This window comes from Chrysemys picta, chromosome 7 (genome assembly GCF_011386835.1).
Source record: "Chrysemys picta bellii isolate R12L10 chromosome 7, ASM1138683v2, whole genome shotgun sequence".
Classification (NCBI taxonomy): domain Eukaryota; kingdom Metazoa; phylum Chordata; order Testudines; family Emydidae; genus Chrysemys; species Chrysemys picta.
This window is the reverse complement of record NC_088797.1, coordinates 71,456,495-71,477,656: the sequence shown is the minus strand read 5'-3', so window position 1 is coordinate 71,477,656 and position 21,162 is coordinate 71,456,495. Positions and strand designations below refer to the sequence as shown.

Sequence of the window (21,162 nt, the reverse complement as noted above, 5' to 3'; positions counted from 1 at the left end):
GGCTCCATTCTCCCCGGCGGCCAGAGCACCGGGAAGAGGGCGGTGAGCCCGCGGCGGCTCCACTCTCCCCGGCAGCCAGAGCGCCGGGGGGGAGGGCAGCGAGCTGGCCGGGGCTCCGCTCTCCCTGGTGGCCAGAGTGCCGGAGGGAGGGCGGCGAGCCCACCGCAGCTCCGCTCTCCCCGGCGGCCAGAGTGCCGGGGGGAGGCCGGAGAGCCCAGCCGGGGCTCCGCTCACCCCGGGGGCCAGAGCCGGAGCACCGCGCCGCCCCCCTCCAGGTGCCGCCCCAAGCACAAGCTTGGTGGGCTGGTGCCTGAGCCGGCCCTGCTTCCAACTTCAGTTTAACTTATCGGTTAACTTGTTAGTAAATTGTATAGTCAAGTGCTTGACCACACTTTGGTTCATTATGAAATGTATTAAAGAGACCAAATAACCAGTTTCAGTCAGGTTTATTCCTAAAAGCCAATAATAATATAGTACAGAAAAAAGGTTCAATATAACACCAGTCTTTGGGAAGCTGTCTCGTGCAGCATTGTTACATTCACCTTACACACAACGTGTGCTCCCACAGTTACACTCCTAAAGCTATCCTTTTTATACCCATCCCGTTTACAAATAAAAAGGTACTGTGTGCATCATCTGAAACTAGATTTAAGCCATCAGCTTAGGGCCCCAGAATAGCTAGGGACGGCCCTGTTCCTCCTTTCATATCATTCATTTTGTTTTGAGAAGATTTTCTTAGTTTCTAATGAAACTAATTTTACTGAAGATCTGAGACTATCTGGGGAAATTCATGCAGTCTGTCATCTAATTCCATGTAAACCTTTCATATCTGAAAGTATAGTACATACAACAATTCACTGGGAAAAAAAATCAAGCAACGAACAACAGTACAAAAATGCGGTAGCTTATATTCTTCTAGGTCACTAGACATTTCAACAAATGGATCCAAGTTTTAACACAAATATATGTCCTGAAATAATTCCAAGTAGAGAAGCACAGAATACTTCTTAAAGTCAAATATAAGCTCTTTGGGGCTAGGTCTTCCTAGTGTTTGTACAGATCCTTGCACAATTTAACTCTGACTTAGAATGGGGTGTCTCTGGAGTACAATCATAGAAAAATAAATAATAAATGTTAGCCAAGCAAAAGAATGCACTGCCAAGCATGTTAGTTAGGCATACAGGTGACCTCTTGTGGCCAATCAGAACAATGTCAAGTCTGTCTTGTATTTCCTAGGAGACTAATCCATCAATGTATCCTTCTGCATGGGGTTGATCTACTTATTTGGATTTTATCAGACTCAGTACATGAAGGAAAACTGCTTTCTATTTGAACTATCATTGTTTAGCACAAAAAGCAGAAACTGATGATTTTGTTTTAAACTTTGATATCCTATATACCTGCAAAGCCCCTTTAAAAATTACAGATATTTGATTCTAACACACTACAGCATGTGTCTCTTCCATCAAGTGAAGCAAAGGCAATATGACGGGTGGTTTAAAATTCACACACAATTAGCTGTTTCTCTCCACAGGATTTGTCATTCCACTTTCCGCTTGAATAGACTTCTACACAGTCCTCAATGTCTTTGTCATTATTTGGTTCTCCTGTTTGCCAGTTGGAATACACAATGTTTTCTCCATTTAGATACTTGAAACGACCCTCTGTCTGAATATCATTTATCCCAAGAAACACTGGTTTGTTGTACAAAACAACTATCTGCTGGATGGCAGCATTCTCGGCGGCATTCCGAGGAGAAGCAAGCTGGCCTCCAGCTTGGGAACACCTTTGTTTCAGACTGTCAAAGTTGCCTTCATAGCCACTGGTCATGAATATCTTTTCACCGACAATTCTGCCATTCGGGAACATTATAACTAGAAAACAAAGAGATATCTCCACATTAGGCCTTTAGCGAAGTATGATTTGGTGAAGTCAACGGATTTATGGGGCCAGGTGGCAGAAATCAGTTAAAGTCCATTGATTTCAATGGAGTTATATCACTTTACACCAGCTGATGATCTGAACCATAGAGTCCATCACTAAAGTATAGTGATCCTTATTGCTACATGCTAAATTACAGACGAAACCCCCTTTTATCCCAACGCCAAGCAGATTCTATCCCTAATGGCCTGATCCTAGAACCACTGAAATATTCAAAGAGAGGCATTTTCTGAGAGAGTGCCAAGATTTTGGAATTCACTCCTTACCTCTTGGCCTGAATTAGCTTCTATCTGTTCTGATCTTTAGGGCTTGCTGCAAATCCCAATCTCTTTTTCCAGCACAGCTCACTGTGTGTTATAACCAGAAGATCTCCACCCACCCATCTCTCCCTTAAGATCCCATTAACATCTGAATATTTCAGCATCTCACCCTGATGTCTTTATGTTTCCTTTTATATCTTCATGTTTCTATCAGAACTGGAACTTTGCCACAATATGGTGACAAAGGCTATTCCTTCTGGATTTCTGGCAGAACCAACATTGGAAATACTAAAATGTGACAATGAAAAATTATTCTCACAGTATTTCCAGACAGGACCAAAATGTGACCCGGTTTGCCAGCACCAGAATTTCTCAAAGCCTGCCCTGGAAATCTGAGATTTCCAATCCAGCTTTTACAGACTTGAGATATTTGGCTACACGTTCAGGTTTTAGGTGTTTATCCAAACTGAACTCTGAGCCTTTGGAGGTTTCCCCATCACTATCCTGGGATGTGTTCATTACAAGATATATTAAGAGCATCTGTTAAATACGCTGCCTATGTTTTTAACTAGTCACATATAGCTAGGAGAGCATCCTACATTAAAAGACCACACAAAAAAGTAAGTCAGCATAATAAGGGCTCTCAGTAGCTCTTCAGAAGATAGGAAGAAAGCATTGAAAACTTTTACAGCCTGTAATTTAGCATCTTCTCTGCAGAGCTGAAAGTACACAGACATTCATCTGGGCCAGCGGTGCTCTGTGAAGCTTTGTATGCACTTGATGATGCACAGTCTTAGGCATCAGTCTAAATCAAGCCTATGGCACATATTAGAACATCAGACTGCTATAATTTGCCTTGGACAGTGTTCTGACATTCAGCTTTCATTTATTAAATGTAACATCTTGATTGCTCTTGCTGCTAGAATGGCATTATCACAAATTAATATCACTTCAGGACAGTACCACATGATGCCAAACTCCCGCTTCCACCATGTCAACCCACAAGCTTTGCATTCATTGGTGAAAGGACTGAAAATGCACTGGTGAAGAAGTCCCTCTATGACTCCCCCCTCTTTAAACCTGGCATAAGGCAACAATACATCGATTTAATTTTCCAGACAAATCTTCTCTCACAGCTCTTTTAATAATCTCCCCACACCCTTGCGAGCCCAGAGGACAGTTTTTCTCTTTCTCAAATATTTTTTGCTGGGTGGGCCAGATGTTAGTACAGAATTTATCTTGTGGACAACGATTCTCCCATTTGTAATGGCTCACACTGCCTCTCTGCCATTATTAGTCACCTGGGCCTCCTCCACTCCTATGTGACAGCATAAAATTCCTGCACCAGCTACAGCAATTGCTAATATTAGGCAAGTGTTTTATGCCCATTTTGCTGTTCTGAATGTGATTTAGCAGCTGGAAATAAAAAGGAGAAGCCAGTACCATGTGATGAATCAACTCTCTACGAACCAGCAGCAGCTGCTGCATGGACTTCTGTTTCAGACATGGAGAGTACCTACCTGTAACTGGAGGTTCTTCAAGAGGTGTGGTTCCTATCTGTATTCCATAGGTGGGTACGCACGTCCACCATGAATCTGAGACCGGAAAAATCTTGCAAGAAGTGTCCGTTGTTACCGTTGTGCCCTGGAGTTCTTTGTATTCAGTAGCAAGGGTTTAAGGGGAGGTGTGGACTGATTGCTTCTCCACTTTCTCCTCTACTGAGAATCCAGTCATGATCCAAAAGAGAGGGAAAAGAGGGCAGGTAGTGGAACACAATGATCATTTGGTCAGTCATTCAAGGGTGGCCTGGTAAGTACTGAGAGTACAAGATTGAGGTCCCACAGTGGTGTCAGATTCACTACCTCGGAGGGTCCTAGTGAGACTCTTCAGGAATCTAGTTGTTATTGGGTGAGTAAAAACAGAGTAGCTCTCTCCCCAAGGGTGGAAGATATGACTGCTGCTAGGTGGGCTCGCAGATAGCTAATGGAAAAGACACGATGTCTTGAGAGTGCGGAGGTAGTTAAAAAAGCAGGAACACCTACTGTCTCTGGCCACAACTAGTTTTGTTCTGCCAAGGTAGCGATCCCTCCATTTAGCTAGAGAACATTTCTGATGGAGCCTTTTCAATTGTGATTAAGAACAGTTTGAAAAGCCTCCGAAGAACAATACTCTAGGTCCGTCACCCATACAAATACGAGGCCACGAGGTGACGAGAGGCCAAGCTGGGATGGCTGATCCCACCATTCTCCTGAGTTAGCAGATCTGGGAAGGGCTGAATTCTAAGGAAAGGATGGAGGTCCAGAAACCAGAATTACCTGGGTCAGCTGGGTACCAGCAAGTGCCGACCGTGCAGTTTATTAGTCAGAGCTCAAGTTGGTACAGACAGATCCTTGCTTACTCTTCTGGTCAGTATGTTCAGATGGGCTTAAGTCTTTAGGACCTGAGTAGAGGGACTCACCTGAGTTAGAAGGAGTCAGGGAGGGATTTCTTCCTGTGGGACCAGATCTGGAAGGGGATCTGGTCCAGTGTTAGTGAGAGTGCCCCTTATTCTCCCGGAAGGACCTAGATAATGCATCCTTGGACTTAAGAGTTTTGGCCTTTGTTCTGGAGCTCATGATTAGAGAGGAACTGCTCGTGGATTGAGGACAACGTACGGGGGGCGGGGGAGAGGAAGGAGGTCTGCCTGGTTCTGACTAGGGTCTCATGGCTTTCCTCCATGAGGTACTTCCTCAGTCAAAACTCTCATCTATCTCAGGCTCAGGGAAAGAAGGAGCTACAGATACTGCGCTTGATGGAGATGAGTGCCCCTAAGGCAGTATGAGCCACCAATGTAATGCAGCCTTGAAAAAGGCTAATGCAGTTCTAGGATGCATCAGGCAAGGTATTTCCAATAGGGACAGGCAAGTGTAGTACCGTTATACAAGGCATTGGTTAGACCTCATCTGGAATACTGTGTGCAGTTCTGGTCTCCCATGGTTAAGAAAGATGAATTCATACTGGAAAAGGTGCAAAGACGGGTTAGTTGGATGATCAGATGAATGGAAAACCTTTCTTAGGAGAGGAGAATCAAAGAGTTTGGCTTGTTTAGCCAAACCAAACAATGGCTGAGGGGAGATACGATGGCGCTCTATAAATACATCAGGGATAAATACCAGGGAATGAGAGGAGTTATTTAAGATAAGCACCAATGTGGACACAAGAACAAATGGATATAAACTAGCCATCAACAAGGTAAGGTGTGAAATTAGACGAAGGTTTCTAAGCATCAGAGAAGTGAAGTTCTGGAACAGCCTTCCCAGGGGAGCAGTGGAGCCAAAAAAACTAACTGATTCAAAACTGAGCTTGATAAGTTTATGGAGGGGATGGTATGCTGAGACTGCCTATAATGGCATATAGATGATCTGCAACTGCTAGCAGAAAATATCTCCAATGGCTGGTGATGGGAGACTAGAAGGGGAGAGTTCTGAGTAACTATAGAGAATTCTTTCCAAGGTGTCTGGCTCAGTGGGTCTAACTGATCCTCATATTTGGGGGTTGGAACGGAATTTCTCCCCGGGTCAGATTGGCACAGACCCTGGGGTTTCTCTCCCTTCCTCTGCAGCCTAGGGCATGGGTCACTTACAGGTTTAAACTAGAGTAAGTGGCGGATTCACTGTAACTTGAAGTCTTTAAATCATGATTTGACGACTTCAGTAACTCAGCCAGATGTTAGGGGTCTATTTCAAAAATGGGTGAGTTTCCGTGGCCTGCAATGTGCAGGAGGTCAGACTAGATGATCCTGATGATCCCTTTTGGCCTTAAAGGCTATGAATAGGGTCCTACCAAATTCAGAGTAATGAAAAATGCAGCACAGACTGTGAAATCTCCCCCCGTGAAATCTGGTGTTTTGTGTGCTTTTACCGTATTCTATACTTTTTCTGTATACTATACAGATTTCACAGGGGAGACCAGCGTTTGTCAAATTGGGGTTCCTAACCCAAAACGGAGTTGCAGGGGGGGGTGACCAGGTTAATTTAGGAGGGGTTGTAGCATTGCTACCCTTACTTCTGCGCTGTCTTCAGAGCTGGGTGGCTAGAGAGTGGCGGCTGGTGACCGGGCGCCCAGCTCTGAAGGCAGCACCCTGCCAGCAGCAGCACAGAAGCAAGGATGGCAATACCATACCATGTCATCCTTACTTCAGCACTGCTGCCTTCAGAGCTGGGTGGTCGGAGAGTGACAGCTGCTGACTGGTGCCCAGCTCTGCAGGCAGCAGTGCAGAAGGGTGGCAATACCATACCAGGCCATCCTTATTTCTGTGCTGCTGCTGCTGGTGGGCTCCCAGCCAGCAGCCACTGCTCTCCAGCTGCCCAGCTCTGAAAGCAGCGCCGCTGCCTGCAGCAGCACAGAAGTAAGGGTAACAGTATCGCAACCCCGCCCCCCCCCCCACACCCCCATGGCTGCCCAGAGGATTCAGTGGGCCTGGGACAAAGCAATTTTGGGAGCCCCTTCCTTAAAAAAAAGTTGCAATACTATAGAATATTATATTCTCGTTGGGGCCCCTGCGGGGCCTGGGGCAAATTGGGCCACTTGCCCCCCCCCCTCTGGGCAGCCCTGCCCCCCCTCCCCCAATAACCTTGTGACCGCTCCCACAACTCCTTTTTGGGTTAGGACCCCTACAACACCTTGAACTTTCAGAGTTAAATACCTAAAATCATGAGATTTATGATTTTTTAAATGCTATGACTGTGAAATTGACCAAAATGGACTGTGAATTTGGTAGAGCCCTATCTATGAGTCAAGGCAGCACTGGTGCTCATCACTGACCAAGAAGGAGAACACGCAGGATAGATACTTGTTAAACTCCAGAACTCTAGGCATGGCCCTTCTCCCAAGGGGGAGAAACAGGAAGGGTCCCAAAGGCAGGGAAAACTAATCTACACTAACTATAAAGAGACTATTTAAAATGCCAGACTAACAACTATCTACAATTATATTTACAGACTGTGCAAAAATATCATCAGACACAGAGGACTCCAACTCTGGCCATGCAGTGGTAAGAAGGAACTGGAGAGGCAGGTCAGTCTGAATTGCCCCTTATAGTCTTGGTATGGAGCACAAGGGGCTCCAGAGCACAGACACAGCTGAACAGACATTACTGACAAGATTTTCAGGTCTCAGGCGCATGATGCACATCTGAGGTGTGGACTACACATAGGGCTCAGCACTCGAAGAAAAACACCTAGTATAAATGGTCTCAGGCTAGCCAAACACACACTGGTGGATACAATTAGCAAACACATGATTTGCAGAGGATTCTAGTTTTTGGAGTTAATTACTAGAGCTGGACAGAGAAAGGTTTCCTCAGAGGATTTCATTATTTTAAATGTTGGCTTCACTCTGATTCAGAACAAAACCTCAAAATTTCCAAATTCTCCCCAAAGGGGAATGGAGGCCAGGCTCAGGAGGTAGTCAGCCTGGTGGGCTGCCCCTGAGCTGTGGACGCAGGAAGCCCTACGCAGCACAGCTCCAGGGCAGCCCACCATGGGATTCCAGGTGGCCGAGGAGTCAGGAGCTTGGCACTCAGGACCCCAAGTGCTTCCAAGCTCCCGACTCCCTGTGACTCCACCACGGGGGTTGCTGTGGAGCCAGGTAGGTGAGCTGGCAGGAAACTAGGCAGGTTTGGTTCTATCAGAACTTCATTGAAAAGTAACAAGTTTTTGATTTCAATGAATGAAAAAAGTCCAATGAAAGAAGGTTTCACTGGAATATTTCAGACTAACTCTATTAATTATCTTGGCACTAGGCCTGGCCTATATACAAAGATGCACCAGTTTAACTAAAGGTGTATTTTTAAACCAGTTTAGTTAAATGAGCACAAAGTCCTGTGTAGACACTCTTCATTTGATTTAAAGCTGGCTTAGTCAGCTCTATTTGATTCCTTGATGATTTAAACTTAAATTGATATAATCCAGTATATAATCAATTTGAGAGTGTTCTAGGGTGACCAGATGTCCTGATTTTATAGGGACAGTCCTGATTTTGGGGTCTTTTTCTTATATGGGCTCCTATTATCCCCCCACCCCCGTCCCTATTTTTCACATTTGCTGTCTGGTCACCCTAGAGTGTTCACACAGGAGTTTTCACCAGTTTAACTAAGTCGAATCCAGTTTAATTAAAGTGGCACAACTTTTAAGCGAAGAACAGCTCTTTTCCACATAGGGCCTGATCTTGTGAGGAGACCAGTGCTTACGGAGAGATGCTCAGTGTCTGTAACTGGATTCAGTGAGATCTGAGGGTACTTGGGATCACCCCAGAGAATTCATCTCTCATTGGATTGGGCCTTTGTATTGTCTTTGGGGCAGAGAATGTGCTCTGCTCTATATTTTATAAAGCATCACATAAGTCTGAGGCATTGTATAATTCATTAATAATGAAAATGAACAAAACCACTGTTTAATGCATCAGACTACAAATCAGAAGGCTTAAAAGAGATCAGAGGTAAAATTATGTTGAAAGGCAGCATTCTACTACAGCATCATCTTACCTTGTTTGTACTTGGAGAAGCTGCTTTGCAGAGCTCTCAGCTGCCCTTCCAAAGTACTTACTTGTCTTTTAAGGAGATTGATCTCTGAATGAAGAAAGTTGCATTAATCTTAATGTTAAAAGAAATAAGTAATACAGACTTATAACAGCAGACCTATAGTTTCTAATCTAGATGTCTTGGTTATGATCTAAATCTCTATATGTCCAGGTTATAGATCTAAACCTGGATTGCCTAGCTTTTTTATGGGATAAGAATTACACAGGATGTGTGGATGTGTCTATCCATTACCTGAAGGAAAGATTGCATCATTTCTACCTACTCCTTCTCTTTAAGGACAGGCCTGGACTAAACATCGTTACACTATTCACACTTGTAGTGCTTGGGGACCAAAGTCTGTAGATATATCACTTTCTGAGATCTGGTCTAATAAATACGTTATTCAGTGAATAACGTAACTGAAGTCGACGTAGTTAGATTCACTTACCGCGGTGGCTACACAGCATTGTGTCGATGGGAGAGCATCTCCCGTCGACTTCCTTCACGCTTCTCAGGGAGGTGGAGTACACAAATCGATGGGAGAGTACTCTCCCATTGATTTAGCATGTCTTCACCAGACCCGCTGAATTGACACTCACTGCATCAATTCTTGCAGCAGTACCGATCTACCGGTAAGTGTAGACATGGCCTGAGTGCCCAGACTGGTCATCCTGGGCTACATAATGCTAAAAATGCTTTCCCCCACTGCTCCTATATCATTGAGATGTGTCATTTTACATTCGGTAACAATTAGGTGGAGTTGGAGTAGGGTGTTTTGAACTTGTAGATGGGCGGAGTGGGGGGCACTTCTAAATGGTACCTTAGGGACGGTTCACAAATTGTTACGAGCTTGGACATGCTGGTTTTACTTTGTCTACATATGAGGTATTATCTAGATCTCAATCTATTTATCTAGATAACATACATACACACATACAAACACTCTGTAACAGACAATCTGCATCCTGGGATCATTTTGATTCTCTCATTACTCTCAGCATGATCTCATTTTAGCAAGCTACCAAAAGTGATATCCAACGTCCACCCTTGGGTTAATGTCTGTGTTAGAGGGGTAGAAAATAATGGATAGTTAAGCTCTAGTGAAGCGTTTTATCATTTGGTCTAAAGTAAGAAGCTCCTTGCCCCTCCCCCTTCAATCTAGGGATTAAAATAATCTACAGTGAGCTATATCCACAAATATACTGGAGTCCTCATGAAAATTTCAAGGTATTTTTTCTCGATCAGAAAAGAGCCAGAAAGGAAGCAGTACAATTTTTAAAATTATTTTTGAAAATATAAATTCATCATACATAGGAAGATTTTGTGATTACTGGAATGGGTTTACTACTCTGTGATTTTTATGATTTGAAATCTTCGCTCCATTATGTAAACAGGAGTTTTGTCATTGACTTCAGTGGGACCAGGATTCTATCCATGAAACAGATGGCTGCTATATAATTTATAAAATACTACTGATTAATCTTATCATAGTGATTTTTGATCTTTATATTTAGGTAATGTCTTGCATTTTGCAGGTGAACCAGTTTTACATAATGTAAATTATGCACATGTAAATTGAATATACATTGGTAGAGAGAGAATCTCTCCTCATACATTTTTCCCCAGATGGGGCTTACTTGAGCCCACTTGTGGATGTGGGGCAGAAAGTGGTCCAAAATTCATTAGCACACACCAACAGAGAAAACACTTAAGTCCCTTCCCCAGCAAACAAACAAACCCCATTGCTTTACTTACCTGATAGTCCACTGTCTCCCTTTGTTCCTTTTTCACCTACTGAACCTTTATCACCTTTTAGCCCAGGAGAACCAATTTGCCCTTTGGGGCCCTGTAAACCTGAGCTTCCTTGTAACCCTATTGTTAGATCAAGTGAAACAGATACAAGAAGAACAAGTTAATCTGCAGATAGTTTTCTAATTTCATATATAAAATAATGGGCATTTACACAACGTCTTTCCTCTAAAAATCTCATAATATTTTACCAACAGTCAATCAATTTAGCCTTGATGCTGTCTTTGAACTAAGCAAATAAAGTAACTGAGATCCAGAGAGGTCAACTCTATTGGCCAAGGTCACTTAGTGAAACAGTAGCAGGGCTAGGTATAGAACCCAGGTATCCTGACATGCAGTACACTGCTCTAATAAATGGATAACTGTGCTCTCACATATTTTTATTTATTTGAACACGGGCTGAGATCCAGGGATCCCTGAGTTCTAATAAAAGCTCTAATGCTAATCTTGGACAAATTACAACTTCCACAGGTTTTGCCCCAGTTTCTTCATTTGTAAAATAGGGATAATCACACACCTTCAGAAGTGATTCATAGATTCTAGGACTGCAAGGGACCTCGAGAGGTCATCGAGTCCAGTCCCCTGCCCACATGGCAGGACCAAATACTGTCTAGACCATCCCTGATAGACCTTTATCTAACCTACTCTTAAATATCTCCAGAGATGGAGATTCCACAACCTCCCTAGGCAATTTATTCCACTGTTTAACCACCCTGACAGTTAGGAACTTTTTCCTAATGTCCAACCTAGACCTCCCTTGCTGCAGTTTAAGCCCATTGCTTCTTGTTCTATCCTTAGAGGCTAAGGTGAACAAGTTTTCTCCCTCCTCCTTATGACACCCTTTTAAATACCTGAAAACTGCTATCATGTCCCCTCTCAGTCTTCTCTTTTCCAAATTAAACAAACTCAATTCTTTCAGCCTTCCTTCATAGGTCATGTTCTCAAGACCTTTAATCATTCTTGTTGCTCTTCTCTGGACCCTTTCCAATTTCTCCACATCTTTTTAAAATGCGGTGCCCAGAACTGGACACAATACTCCAGCTGAGGCCTAACCAGAGCAGAGTAGAGCGGAAGAATGACTTCTCGTGTCTTGCTCACAACACACCTGTTAATACATCCCAGAATCATGTTTGCTTTTTTTGCAACAGCATCACACTGTTGACTCATATTTAGCTTGTGGTCCACTATAACCCCTAGATCCCTTTCTGCCGTACTCCTTCCTAGACAGTCTCTTCGCATTCTGTATGTGTGAAACTGATTTTTTCTTCCTAAGTGGAGGACTTTGCATTTGTCTTTGTTAAACTTCATCCTGTTTAACTCAGACCATTTCTCCAATTTGTTCAGATCATTTTGAATTATGACCCTGTCCTCCAAAGCAGTTGCAATCCCTCCCAGTTTGGTATCATCCGCAAACTTAATAAGCGTACTTTCTATGCCAATATCTAAGTAGTTGATGAAGATATTGAACAGAGCCAGTCCCAAAACAGACCCCTGCGGTACCCCACTCGTTATGCCTTTCCAGCAGGATTGGGAACCATTAATAACAACTCTCTGAGTATGGTTATCCAGCCAGTTTTGCACCCACCTTATAGTAGCCCCATCTAAATTGTATTTTCCTAGTTTATCGATAAGAATATCATGTGAGACCATATCAAATGCCTTACTAATTAATTAATTAACTAATTAATTGATATTAGTGATTAATATTTGTAAAGCACTTTGAAAACGCAAAGCACTATATCACTATTAAGAATTATATTTACAGTATTGACATATATGCTCTTTGCCGTTTGCTTGATGATACTCTGCCTGAGCAACAATTGCACAGAGAAATGTGAAGAGTGCATCTAATAATGGTAGATGTAACTCCACCATCTAATACCCATTAAATCTAAATGATGAATATCAGATTACTTAGGAATACTAGACTTATCAAAGATAAAGCGATTTTATTAAGACTTACATAATTCTGACATCATGTAGCGATTGCAGGTAAATACAAATAGAAGTTCTGTTAAGATTTAGCAATTCATGTACTGTGGGGTGATGAAACTAGTTTAGATAAGATATGTCCTTATTTGAACTTAAATTAAGGATTGGTTTACTGTCAGGAAAGTTAGTTTAACTTTCTGGGAATGCTTATTTTTGTACTCCTAACTACACTAAGGGCTTGTCTACACGGGGAAATTGACCAATAAAGCTACAGCGCAATATATCTATTCCACTATTATTATGCCGGCCAATTTCCCTGTGTAGTTAAGCCCTAACTGGCATGGGTTAAACATGGAAACACTGAAATACTGAAATTCTGGAAAAAAGCAAGCTACTTACTCAGTAGTTTTCTATCGGTTAGAACTAAGAATTCCATGAATTTCATTAGAGAGGCTGTATTTCCAAGAGCTGAGTCCTGATTTCTAGGGCAAAGGAGATTTGGTTATGCTTCAGATAAGTGTACAGCCTTTGGCTTTGTATTTAACTAAATGGAATCTTGAACCCTTTCAACTTGTGTCCGTCACTATCTCCTAAGTCTACGGGACAAGTTCTCGGCCAGGGTAAATGGAGGCAATGGAGCTGTGGAAATTTGCAGCAGAAGAGAAATTGTTAAATTGGAAGCAATCTTTGCAATGCAGAAATCAAGCCTGTCTACATCACTTACCTCTGTCTCCTTTGTCTCCTTTTGCTCCCTTTTCACCTACTGAACCTTTGTCCCCTTTTGGCCCAGGGGAGCCTGAGATTCCTGGCTGGCCCCGTGAACCTGTAGTTCCTGGCAGGCCTAGGGAATGATGAAGGGAATGAGATGTACAAACCCAGCAATTTTATTCTCAGTGAGTCTCCTGATGGGAATAATTCTGGGCTTTGCCGGTTACTTGATGATAGACTCTGAGTGAATGCACAGGGAGACTTGAGGAGTGTGTGGATTTTGAAATCTAGCACCATCATGTAACAGATTATAAATATCAGAGGGAAAATTCCTACTGCTTTTTGGTGCACAGTCAAACTATTCCATCCCAGCTAGATGATTCAATTGCGACTTGTATAATTCCCACATCATATAGAAATTAGAGAAAGTTAAAGAAAATTGCACATGTCCAAGTGCACAATAACCCACAATATCTATTTTTGAATACTGTACAGCACCATTAGATTGGAAAGAATCACTGAAGTGCACAGTACAGTCTAACGACACCACTTACCTCCCTCCCCTTTTACTCCTTTTTCACCTGGTGAACCTTTATCCCCTTTTGGCCCAGAAGGGCCCGCATTGCCTGGGTTACCCTTCAGACCTGGGACTCCTTGTAATCCTGATGAAACAGGGTGAAAGGGAAATGCATGAAATGTTCATTTATATCATAACCCTATTAAAACTACTGTCCCTGCTTGGAAAGATCCATTCTTTTTTTTTTTAATAATGCCTGACTGGTTGCAACTTTGTGTATGGGCAACAAATTGAGATGAACAGGTTGAGAGTGATGACCAGGAATGTGATAACATACAATCAGTAGCCAATTCAATAATCAAAATTAGATTGCTCTTTTTGGTGCAAAATCCTTGACCCACTCATTTTTTCCAAGGAAAGGGAGTTCTGTTTGAAATTAGAGAATTATGACAAAGATAAAATCTGTTTTAAAGAGTTCTGTTCATCTGAATTCTGAGTATGCAAAGTCATTTTTATTCATTTTTTAAAATGCTATAAACTAAAAAAAAGGAAAGCCCTGTTTGGTAGGACCCATATGAAATGTTTGCAGTGAAACACTACAAAACTCATTTGATATCCTCTCTGAAGATGAACACAAAACGAAGACCAGGTTCACTGAAAAGTTCAATAAATTTCACATGTACCTAGATTAGTACTGAATGAACACGCCATAGCCTCATTTATAATTTTGTCTGAAAATCATGTGAAATTTGCAATTTTGTTACAAAACTGGTTGAAGTTGAAAGTAAAATATTTTTGGATGAGAAGGTACAAGGATCAAGGCTAGATAAATGCTTTGTTCAAATTCCTGTGAAGCTAAGCCACTGGTCTTTACACAGTTTTACTATAAGGCCCAAACTAAGCCCTACATCCAAACTTTATGGCATAGGCTCATCTCTACTATCAGGAGATTTTCTCTATCCCCTGGGGCAGTATAGGATTGTTCCAATACTGTATACATACATATATTTGGATATTTAACCTAAATTTACTTTTGTTCAGTTTTTATCCCAATAGTAGTAGTTATAAACCCATAGATCATGTATCTTAGGTACTCGAAGGTCCACTATTAAGATTAATTTAGTTGGAGTAAACATGTTTACTTTCAGTTCTGCTTAATTCCAGTTCTTTTAAGCTTTTTTCAGATGGTTAATGGCTAGTGATCACATTAACCTTCCCAATCAAAATCATCATAGCTCTTACCTCTATCTCCAGTATCTCCTTTTGTGCCTTTTTCTCCTAGTGAGCCCTTTCCTCCTACTTGTCCAGCAGGGCCCATCTTTCCTGGGGGACCTTGTGACCCTTTTAATCCCTGTAATCCTAGTGTTGGGTCAAAAGAAAAATAATAGATTTAAAAAAGAAAAAAGTGATTGAGCTGCAAGAGATTTGCAGATGAATAGAATAAGGTTTGTTAAATTAGGGCCAAATTCTGCTTGCAATTCATCTGCAATCCATCAGGGTGTAAATCAGGTAAGAACCTGCTCCTTGTAATCTATAATAAAATATAAAGTCTGGTGAGTGTCTATGGACATGATTAGATTGCAATTTTAGTATCAGTTCATTAACTGTCCACCTCTTCCAAAGTGTCAAGATGGTTTAATGATTTATTTAAGATTAAAATAACTGTGGTAGCAAATGGAAGACACATGTTGAAAAGGGTGCTCACCCTGGGGCAAGACTGAAGATATGTAACAGAAATCAATATTGTGTGAATCAAAGAAGAGATTATTCTCTTGTGGGTTTAATTAATCACTGCTTTAGACCTAAGGAAATATCGCTAGGAAGTATTGGTTTAATATTCTTGCACATAACACTCACCAATCCGTGCCCACTTTTATTTATGAATTAATGAAATTTGTGTTTTTATTCACAAAAAGTGGTGGTAGAGGAGAGCAAAACCATTTCAAATACCACCATGAATATATATTTGCAAGAGCATTCACAATGCAAAGGCTCCTGTGACTATTCTGAACAGCTCTTTTAATTATTCACACAATAGATTCGGTAAACAATTCAGAATGTTTAAGGATAATTTGTGGACAAAAAGAGGGGAGGAAGTGTGATTTTTGTTTACAAAACTGAAGCCATTCATGCAGGGATGGAAAAGAAAAGCAGGGGACTTACAGGAATAAACAAGCCATGCAAATAATACGAAATACTCAGAGACGAGTCTGCAAATAAAACTTCACAAAACTGGTCAGTGAGCAATTGCAAAAAAATTAGCCAATGTACAAAATCGATTAACAGTTTGTAGACAACGTACAAAAAGGAATAAGGACTAAATTGTTCAGATACATTATTCACAATGAATAATATGACAGGTTCTTTTAGGTACCTATTGTAAATTAATTAATTCCCTTTTTATAATTTGTAATCAAATGCAATATTATTGAATGAGAAAGTAATCCTTCAATGTAAACCTCAATATGGGAAACCTTTGTTAGTCCTGTAAGCCAGTATTTTTTTTTTCTAGCGTCTATTCTGGGATTTATATGAGGAATTAAGTAATCGTGCAAACTACAGAGTAATACCCTACAACGTATCTTGATGGAGCTCTTGCTAAACAAAATTGTTCTGAGGTAAGAGGCAGGTAAAAAGGAAAGTGTTTTTATTGTAGCAAAGTTATTTTAAATATTCAGTGTAAATAAGACTTCTCTGAAAAGAAATACCACAGTCAAATTCTCTGCTTTATTTTACTGTGGGAACACTCACTCACCCAAAAGAGAATTTACCCATGTGAGTGGTCCCACTGAAGTCCAAGGTTTCACTGAAGTGAATCTAGCCCCAATTGAGTGTTTACATTCAACATGCATATTTTGCCTTGTTTGACCCTCTGTCCTCCTCAAACTTCTGGATATTTTTGGGAAAAAAAATTAAGACAATTTTCAGAGTTTTTTTTTAAACCAACATAGAGCTAGTCTACGTAGTTTCATTTTTTTAAAAACTGGGGAAAATTGCATTTTAAAAATCTGTTTCTGAGCCATGTCTAGCAGTAACAACTTTCAATCACTACCAACCCAAGCCAGATATCAAATTGGTGATCCAGAGATTAAAGGTTCTACAGCACTTCATCTACCCCAGAGGCATCCAGTCCTATATAGTAAGAGGTTTCATTTTGAATATGAACAATACTGTCAGCTCTATCCCAGCCTTCAGTAACTACCAGTAGGAACATAAGGACCTTCAGGTTTTACATAACGTATGATTAGCTGCATCTTTTTGTACAAGTTTTGCAGAGCTAAATGGTTTCTAGGAAGCATCTTTTAAATGAGTAATGGTTGAAAAATAATACCAGACAGACGTGTGAATAGTAAGCATAACATTAGGAAGTAAATACTTCTATACCTTGACTTCCTTTTTCTCCTTTAGGGCCTTCTTTCCCATCTCTTCCATCTCTGCCTGGTAATCCGTTCTGAGCAGGTCCACATACAACTACTGCACATGCACTTAGATCCCATTTTTGAACACTCTGGCTTGGATTTGCAGTTGATGTTTTCAACAGGGATATTCCCAGAGCAAAAGTGATCAGTGTTGGAAGTAGCAGCATTGTTCAGGTGTCTGACTTATTGAAAAAAAAAATCACAGAATTACCCTAAGAACATTTTGATTCCATGTAATCAGTTTATATTTTGTAGTGCAAACTGATTAAACAAAGTAATGTTCAATGCCTACATTCTAGTTCATTTATCTTGGTTTGTCATTATTTTACATAAAGCATCAGTGCTCATGGAAAACACTTTATTAAAATCTGGACAGATCTTAAAGAAACTTTTTTAAAAGTTTGTCCTTTGTTAAATTATTCACCATGCAAAACCAGAATGAACTAAATTTAAGTCCCATTGTGCCATCCACTATTTAAGTGTTTGCAAACACTTGAGACCTGATCCTGTTCCTTATCCCATGTGGACGGGCACCTATGTGGTTCCCCACTGCAGCCAATGGGGCTCCAGGTAGGTGCAGAGGTCCTCCTGTGCAGAATACATCTGCTGGAGCAGGCCATAATTCTTAAGATTTAAGTGAGCTGAGCAACTGTTTTTCTAGAGAGTGAGCTGGGTTGAGCCCTGCTCAGGTGCACTGTGCATGCTGGGGAAGTGGGCACATGGGCTGGACAGGATTGCTGTCCCTGTAATTCAGGACACAACTGCAGTCCTGGTCACACAAATGTTGATGTGGGCAGAGGCTGCTTTGGAGGATTTAGGAAAGGGTCAGAGTCATGACTCTTTCCCCCACATCAGCCAGCAGAAAGGGTTCTAAGGAGCACAAGCTGCACCCTGTTCAAAGGTCGCTCAGTGACTATAGTTCTCCTGTGGTCCTGCATCAATTGTGCCCGCTGGAACATAATGGTCCCAAGAATCTCCTGCTGAGTCACTACCCTTTAAACAGGCTGGGCCAAAAAGTGACAATTGGGCCCTTAAGATCCGGGGATTGATGGTTAACGTAGTGGATTTATCCCATTTTTGCTAAATACCCAGTTACAGAAAAATATCAGAAGAGATCAAAGGTTTGATTTGTTCAGAAAGGCACTGCACTAAAAGCCAGTTGATAAACTCGGTGTATTTTAGTAACTGGCAGCCAAGAAATTAACAAACATACCAGAATTTGCTTCTACTGTACATACATTTCACCCAAGCATGAAAAGGGTTAACTACGCACTGACAAGTTTCTCTGAAATGATTAAAATCAAACCTAGAAGTATACCATCTGTTTAATAAGCAAGAGATGCATTACTCAAATTCATTTAATACAATGCAACCTGCTATGTTAAATTTCAACATCATATACGGTAGAAGTATTCAGAGAGTCACATAATATTACATAAATAATATTTTAAAATAAACTCAAAATATAAATTGTGCTACATGCTGAATGCAACTTAATCATTAAAGGACAGAATTAAAAGTAACAGCATTGATGATATCCAGTCACTTACTCTGTAATTTCTGGTGCTCTACAGAAGCATTACAGGAATGCTTTAATAAGAGTTCAACCCTCCATTTATATGGTATCCATTGAGTAACATGACATCCCGTTTCTCATCCATATCACATTCCAGTAAACAGGAGTTTTAGTTTTGCTAAGGAACATTTCAACATTCTAGTTTATCTTGAAATGTTGGCAATAGTGAAGGCCAGGTACAAGAAAGGGATTTCCCACAAATGCAAACCAAAGGGAAGTTGGAACAGATCTGGCCTAAGAGATTGCAGGACAGAATCCAAGCCCATACACTAATCTGACCTCTCTTATATTTGGCAATCTTGGAAAAAGTGTGTGCAGTTTATAGTTCACAGTTTAAGCCTGTGCAAACTGCACATGCTGGGCATGATCAAAAGGCCAAGGAAATTGACAGGCTGTGGATCAGGGTCATACAGGGGATAACCTGGATCTCACTAAATTTAGCAGTGTGACTGGGGGCCTCTACTCACTGTGGGATGGCACCACCTCCTGACTGTTGTGGGGATTAGCTCTGTGCAGCCAATGCCCCTTCCATCTCTTTCTGCTCTGTGGCCCCCCTCTTGCTCCAGGAACTGCAGCATCCTCTTCATGACTTGGCCCTCTGTCCAGGTCACTCTGTGCTTTCCCCTTCTGGGGGAGATGTGCATTAAAGTTACTGCTCACCAGCAGTCTCAGGAACTCCTCCCATTCACTGACCCCGGTACCACACCTTCAGTGGCTAGCAGGGGAACCTGGGCCCACCCTGTACTCAGAGTTCTGGCTCAGGGACCCTCTACACAGCAACCAAGGCTTATTCCTTCCTGTTCCTTGCTGCCTTTCCCTGAGCCCCTTTTTGCTCTGAGTTCCGGGGCTTTATACAGAATCATAGAATCATAGAATCATAGAATATCAGAGTTGGAAGGGACCTCAAGAGGTCATCTAGTTCAACCCCCTGCTCAAAGCAGGACCAATTCCCAGCTAAATCATCCCAGCCAGGGCTTTGTCAAGCCGGGCCTTAAAAACCTCCAAGGAAGGAGACTCCACCACCTCCCTAGGTAACGCATTCCAGTGTTTCACCACCCTCCTAGTGAAATAGTTTTTCCTGATATCCAACCTGGACCTCCCCCACTGCAACTTGAGACCATTGCTCCTTGTTCTGTCGTCTGCCACCACTGAGAACAGCCAAGCTCCATCCTCTTTGGAACCCCCCTTCAGGTAGTTGAAGGCTGCTATCAAATCCCCCCTCATTCTTCTCTTCTGGAGACTAAACAATCCCAGTTCCCTCAGCCTCTCCTCATAAGTCATGTGCTCCAGACCCCAAATCATTTTTGTTGCCCTCCGCTGGACTCTTTCCAATTTTTCCACATCCTTTTTGTAGTGTGGGGCCCAAAACTGGACACAGTATTCCAGATGAGGCCTCACCAATGTCGAATAAAGGGGAACGATCACGTCCCTCGATCTGTTGGCAATGCCCCTACTTATACAGCCCAAAATGCCGTTAGCCTTCTTGGCAACAAGAGCACACTGTTGACTCATATTCAGCTTCTCGTCCACTGTGACCCCTAGGTCCTTTTCTGCAGAACTGCTACCTAGCCATTCGGTCCCTAGTCTGTAGCAGTGCATGGGATTCTTCCGTCCTAAGTGCAGGACTCTGCACTTGTCCTTGTTGAACCTCATCAGGTTTTTTTCGGCCCAATCTTCTAATTTGTCTAGGTCCCTCTGTATCCGATCCCTACCCTCTAGTGTATCTACCACGCCTCCTAGTTTAGTGTCATCTGCAAACTTGCTGAGAGTGCAGTCCACACCATCCTCCAGATCATTAATAAAGATATTAAACAAAACCGGCCCCAGGACTGACCCTTGGGGCACTGCGCTTGAAACCGGCTGCCAACTAGACATGGAGCCATTGATCACTACCCGTTGAGCCCGACGATCTAGCCAGCTTTCTATCCACCTTACAGTCCATTCATCCAGCCCATACTTCTTTAACTTGGCGGCAAGAATACTGTGGGAGACCGTATCAAAAGCTTTGCTAAAGTCAAGGAATAACACATCCACTGCTTTCCCCTCATCCACAGAGCCAGTTATCTCATCATAGAAGGCAATTAGGTTAGTCAGGCACGACTTCCCCTTTGTGAATCCATGCTGACTGTTCCTGATCACTTTCCTCTCCTCTAAATGTTTCATAATTGATTCCTTGAGGACCTGCTCCATGATTTTTCCAGGGACTGAGGTGAGGCTGACTGGCCTGTAGTTCCCCAGATCCTCCTTCTTCCCTTTTTTAAAGATGGGCACTACATTAGCCTTTTTCCAGTCATCTGGGACCTCCCCCGATCGCCATGAGTTTTCAAAAATAATGGCTAATGGCTCTGCAATCTCACCCGCCAACTCCTTTAGCACCCTCGGATGCAGCGCATCCGGCCCCATGGACTTGTGCACGTCCAGTTTTTCTAAATAGTCCCGAA

General features: G+C 42.1%; 1 protein-coding gene and 1 long non-coding RNA gene across 4 annotated transcripts in view; one reads left to right on the top strand and one right to left on the bottom strand.

Moving 5' to 3' along the window:
* Nucleotides 1-17,255, top strand: part of LOC122174121 (uncharacterized) — a 30,271-nt gene extending 13,016 nt beyond the window's left edge. Inside the window, exons 3-5 of one of the 2 annotated variants that reach the window (XR_006175517.2) lie at nucleotides 7,181-7,256; nucleotides 16,239-16,344; nucleotides 17,135-17,255. This is a non-coding gene — a long non-coding RNA (uncharacterized LOC122174121). The remainder of the gene's footprint in view (nucleotides 1-7,180; nucleotides 7,257-16,238; nucleotides 16,345-17,134) is intronic. The other variant, XR_010589205.1, reaches the window with a different exon arrangement.
* LOC101950777 (pulmonary surfactant-associated protein D-like) lies at nucleotides 428-18,850 on the bottom strand. 2 transcript variants are annotated; one of them, XM_065551780.1, is made up of 8 exons: nucleotides 18,696-18,850; nucleotides 17,111-17,327; nucleotides 14,969-15,085; nucleotides 13,764-13,871; nucleotides 13,226-13,342; nucleotides 10,516-10,632; nucleotides 8,725-8,808; nucleotides 428-1,874 (listed from the first exon to the last, which is right to left on the bottom strand). In XM_065551780.1, exons 2-8 carry the CDS (start codon nucleotides 17,310-17,312, stop codon nucleotides 1,498-1,500), a joined length of 1,122 nt encoding a protein of 373 aa, XP_065407852.1. In that variant the 5' UTR covers nucleotides 17,313-17,327; nucleotides 18,696-18,850; the 3' UTR covers nucleotides 428-1,497. The 2 variants fall into 2 exon arrangements, with proteins under 2 accessions (XP_065407852.1, XP_023962703.2); XM_024106935.3 differs by having other exon boundaries at nucleotides 17,111-17,323; nucleotides 18,696-18,847.
* Nucleotides 18,851-21,162: the final 2,312 nt, after the last annotated feature.

Excerpts from the sequence above, each read along its gene's own strand:
- LOC101950777 (XM_065551780.1), bottom strand. The coding sequence starts at position 17,312 with ATGCTGCTACTTCCAACACTGATCACTTTTGCTCTGGGAATATCCCTG. Across the intron at positions 13,872-14,968 it reads AGGAGATACTGGAGATAGAG|GATTACAAGGAGTCCCAGGT; the intron begins GTAAGAGCTATG and ends CTGTTTCATCAG. Across the intron at positions 10,633-13,225 it reads AGGAGACAAAGGAGACAGAG|GGTTACAAGGAAGCTCAGGT; the intron begins GTAAGTGATGTA and ends ATCTAACAATAG.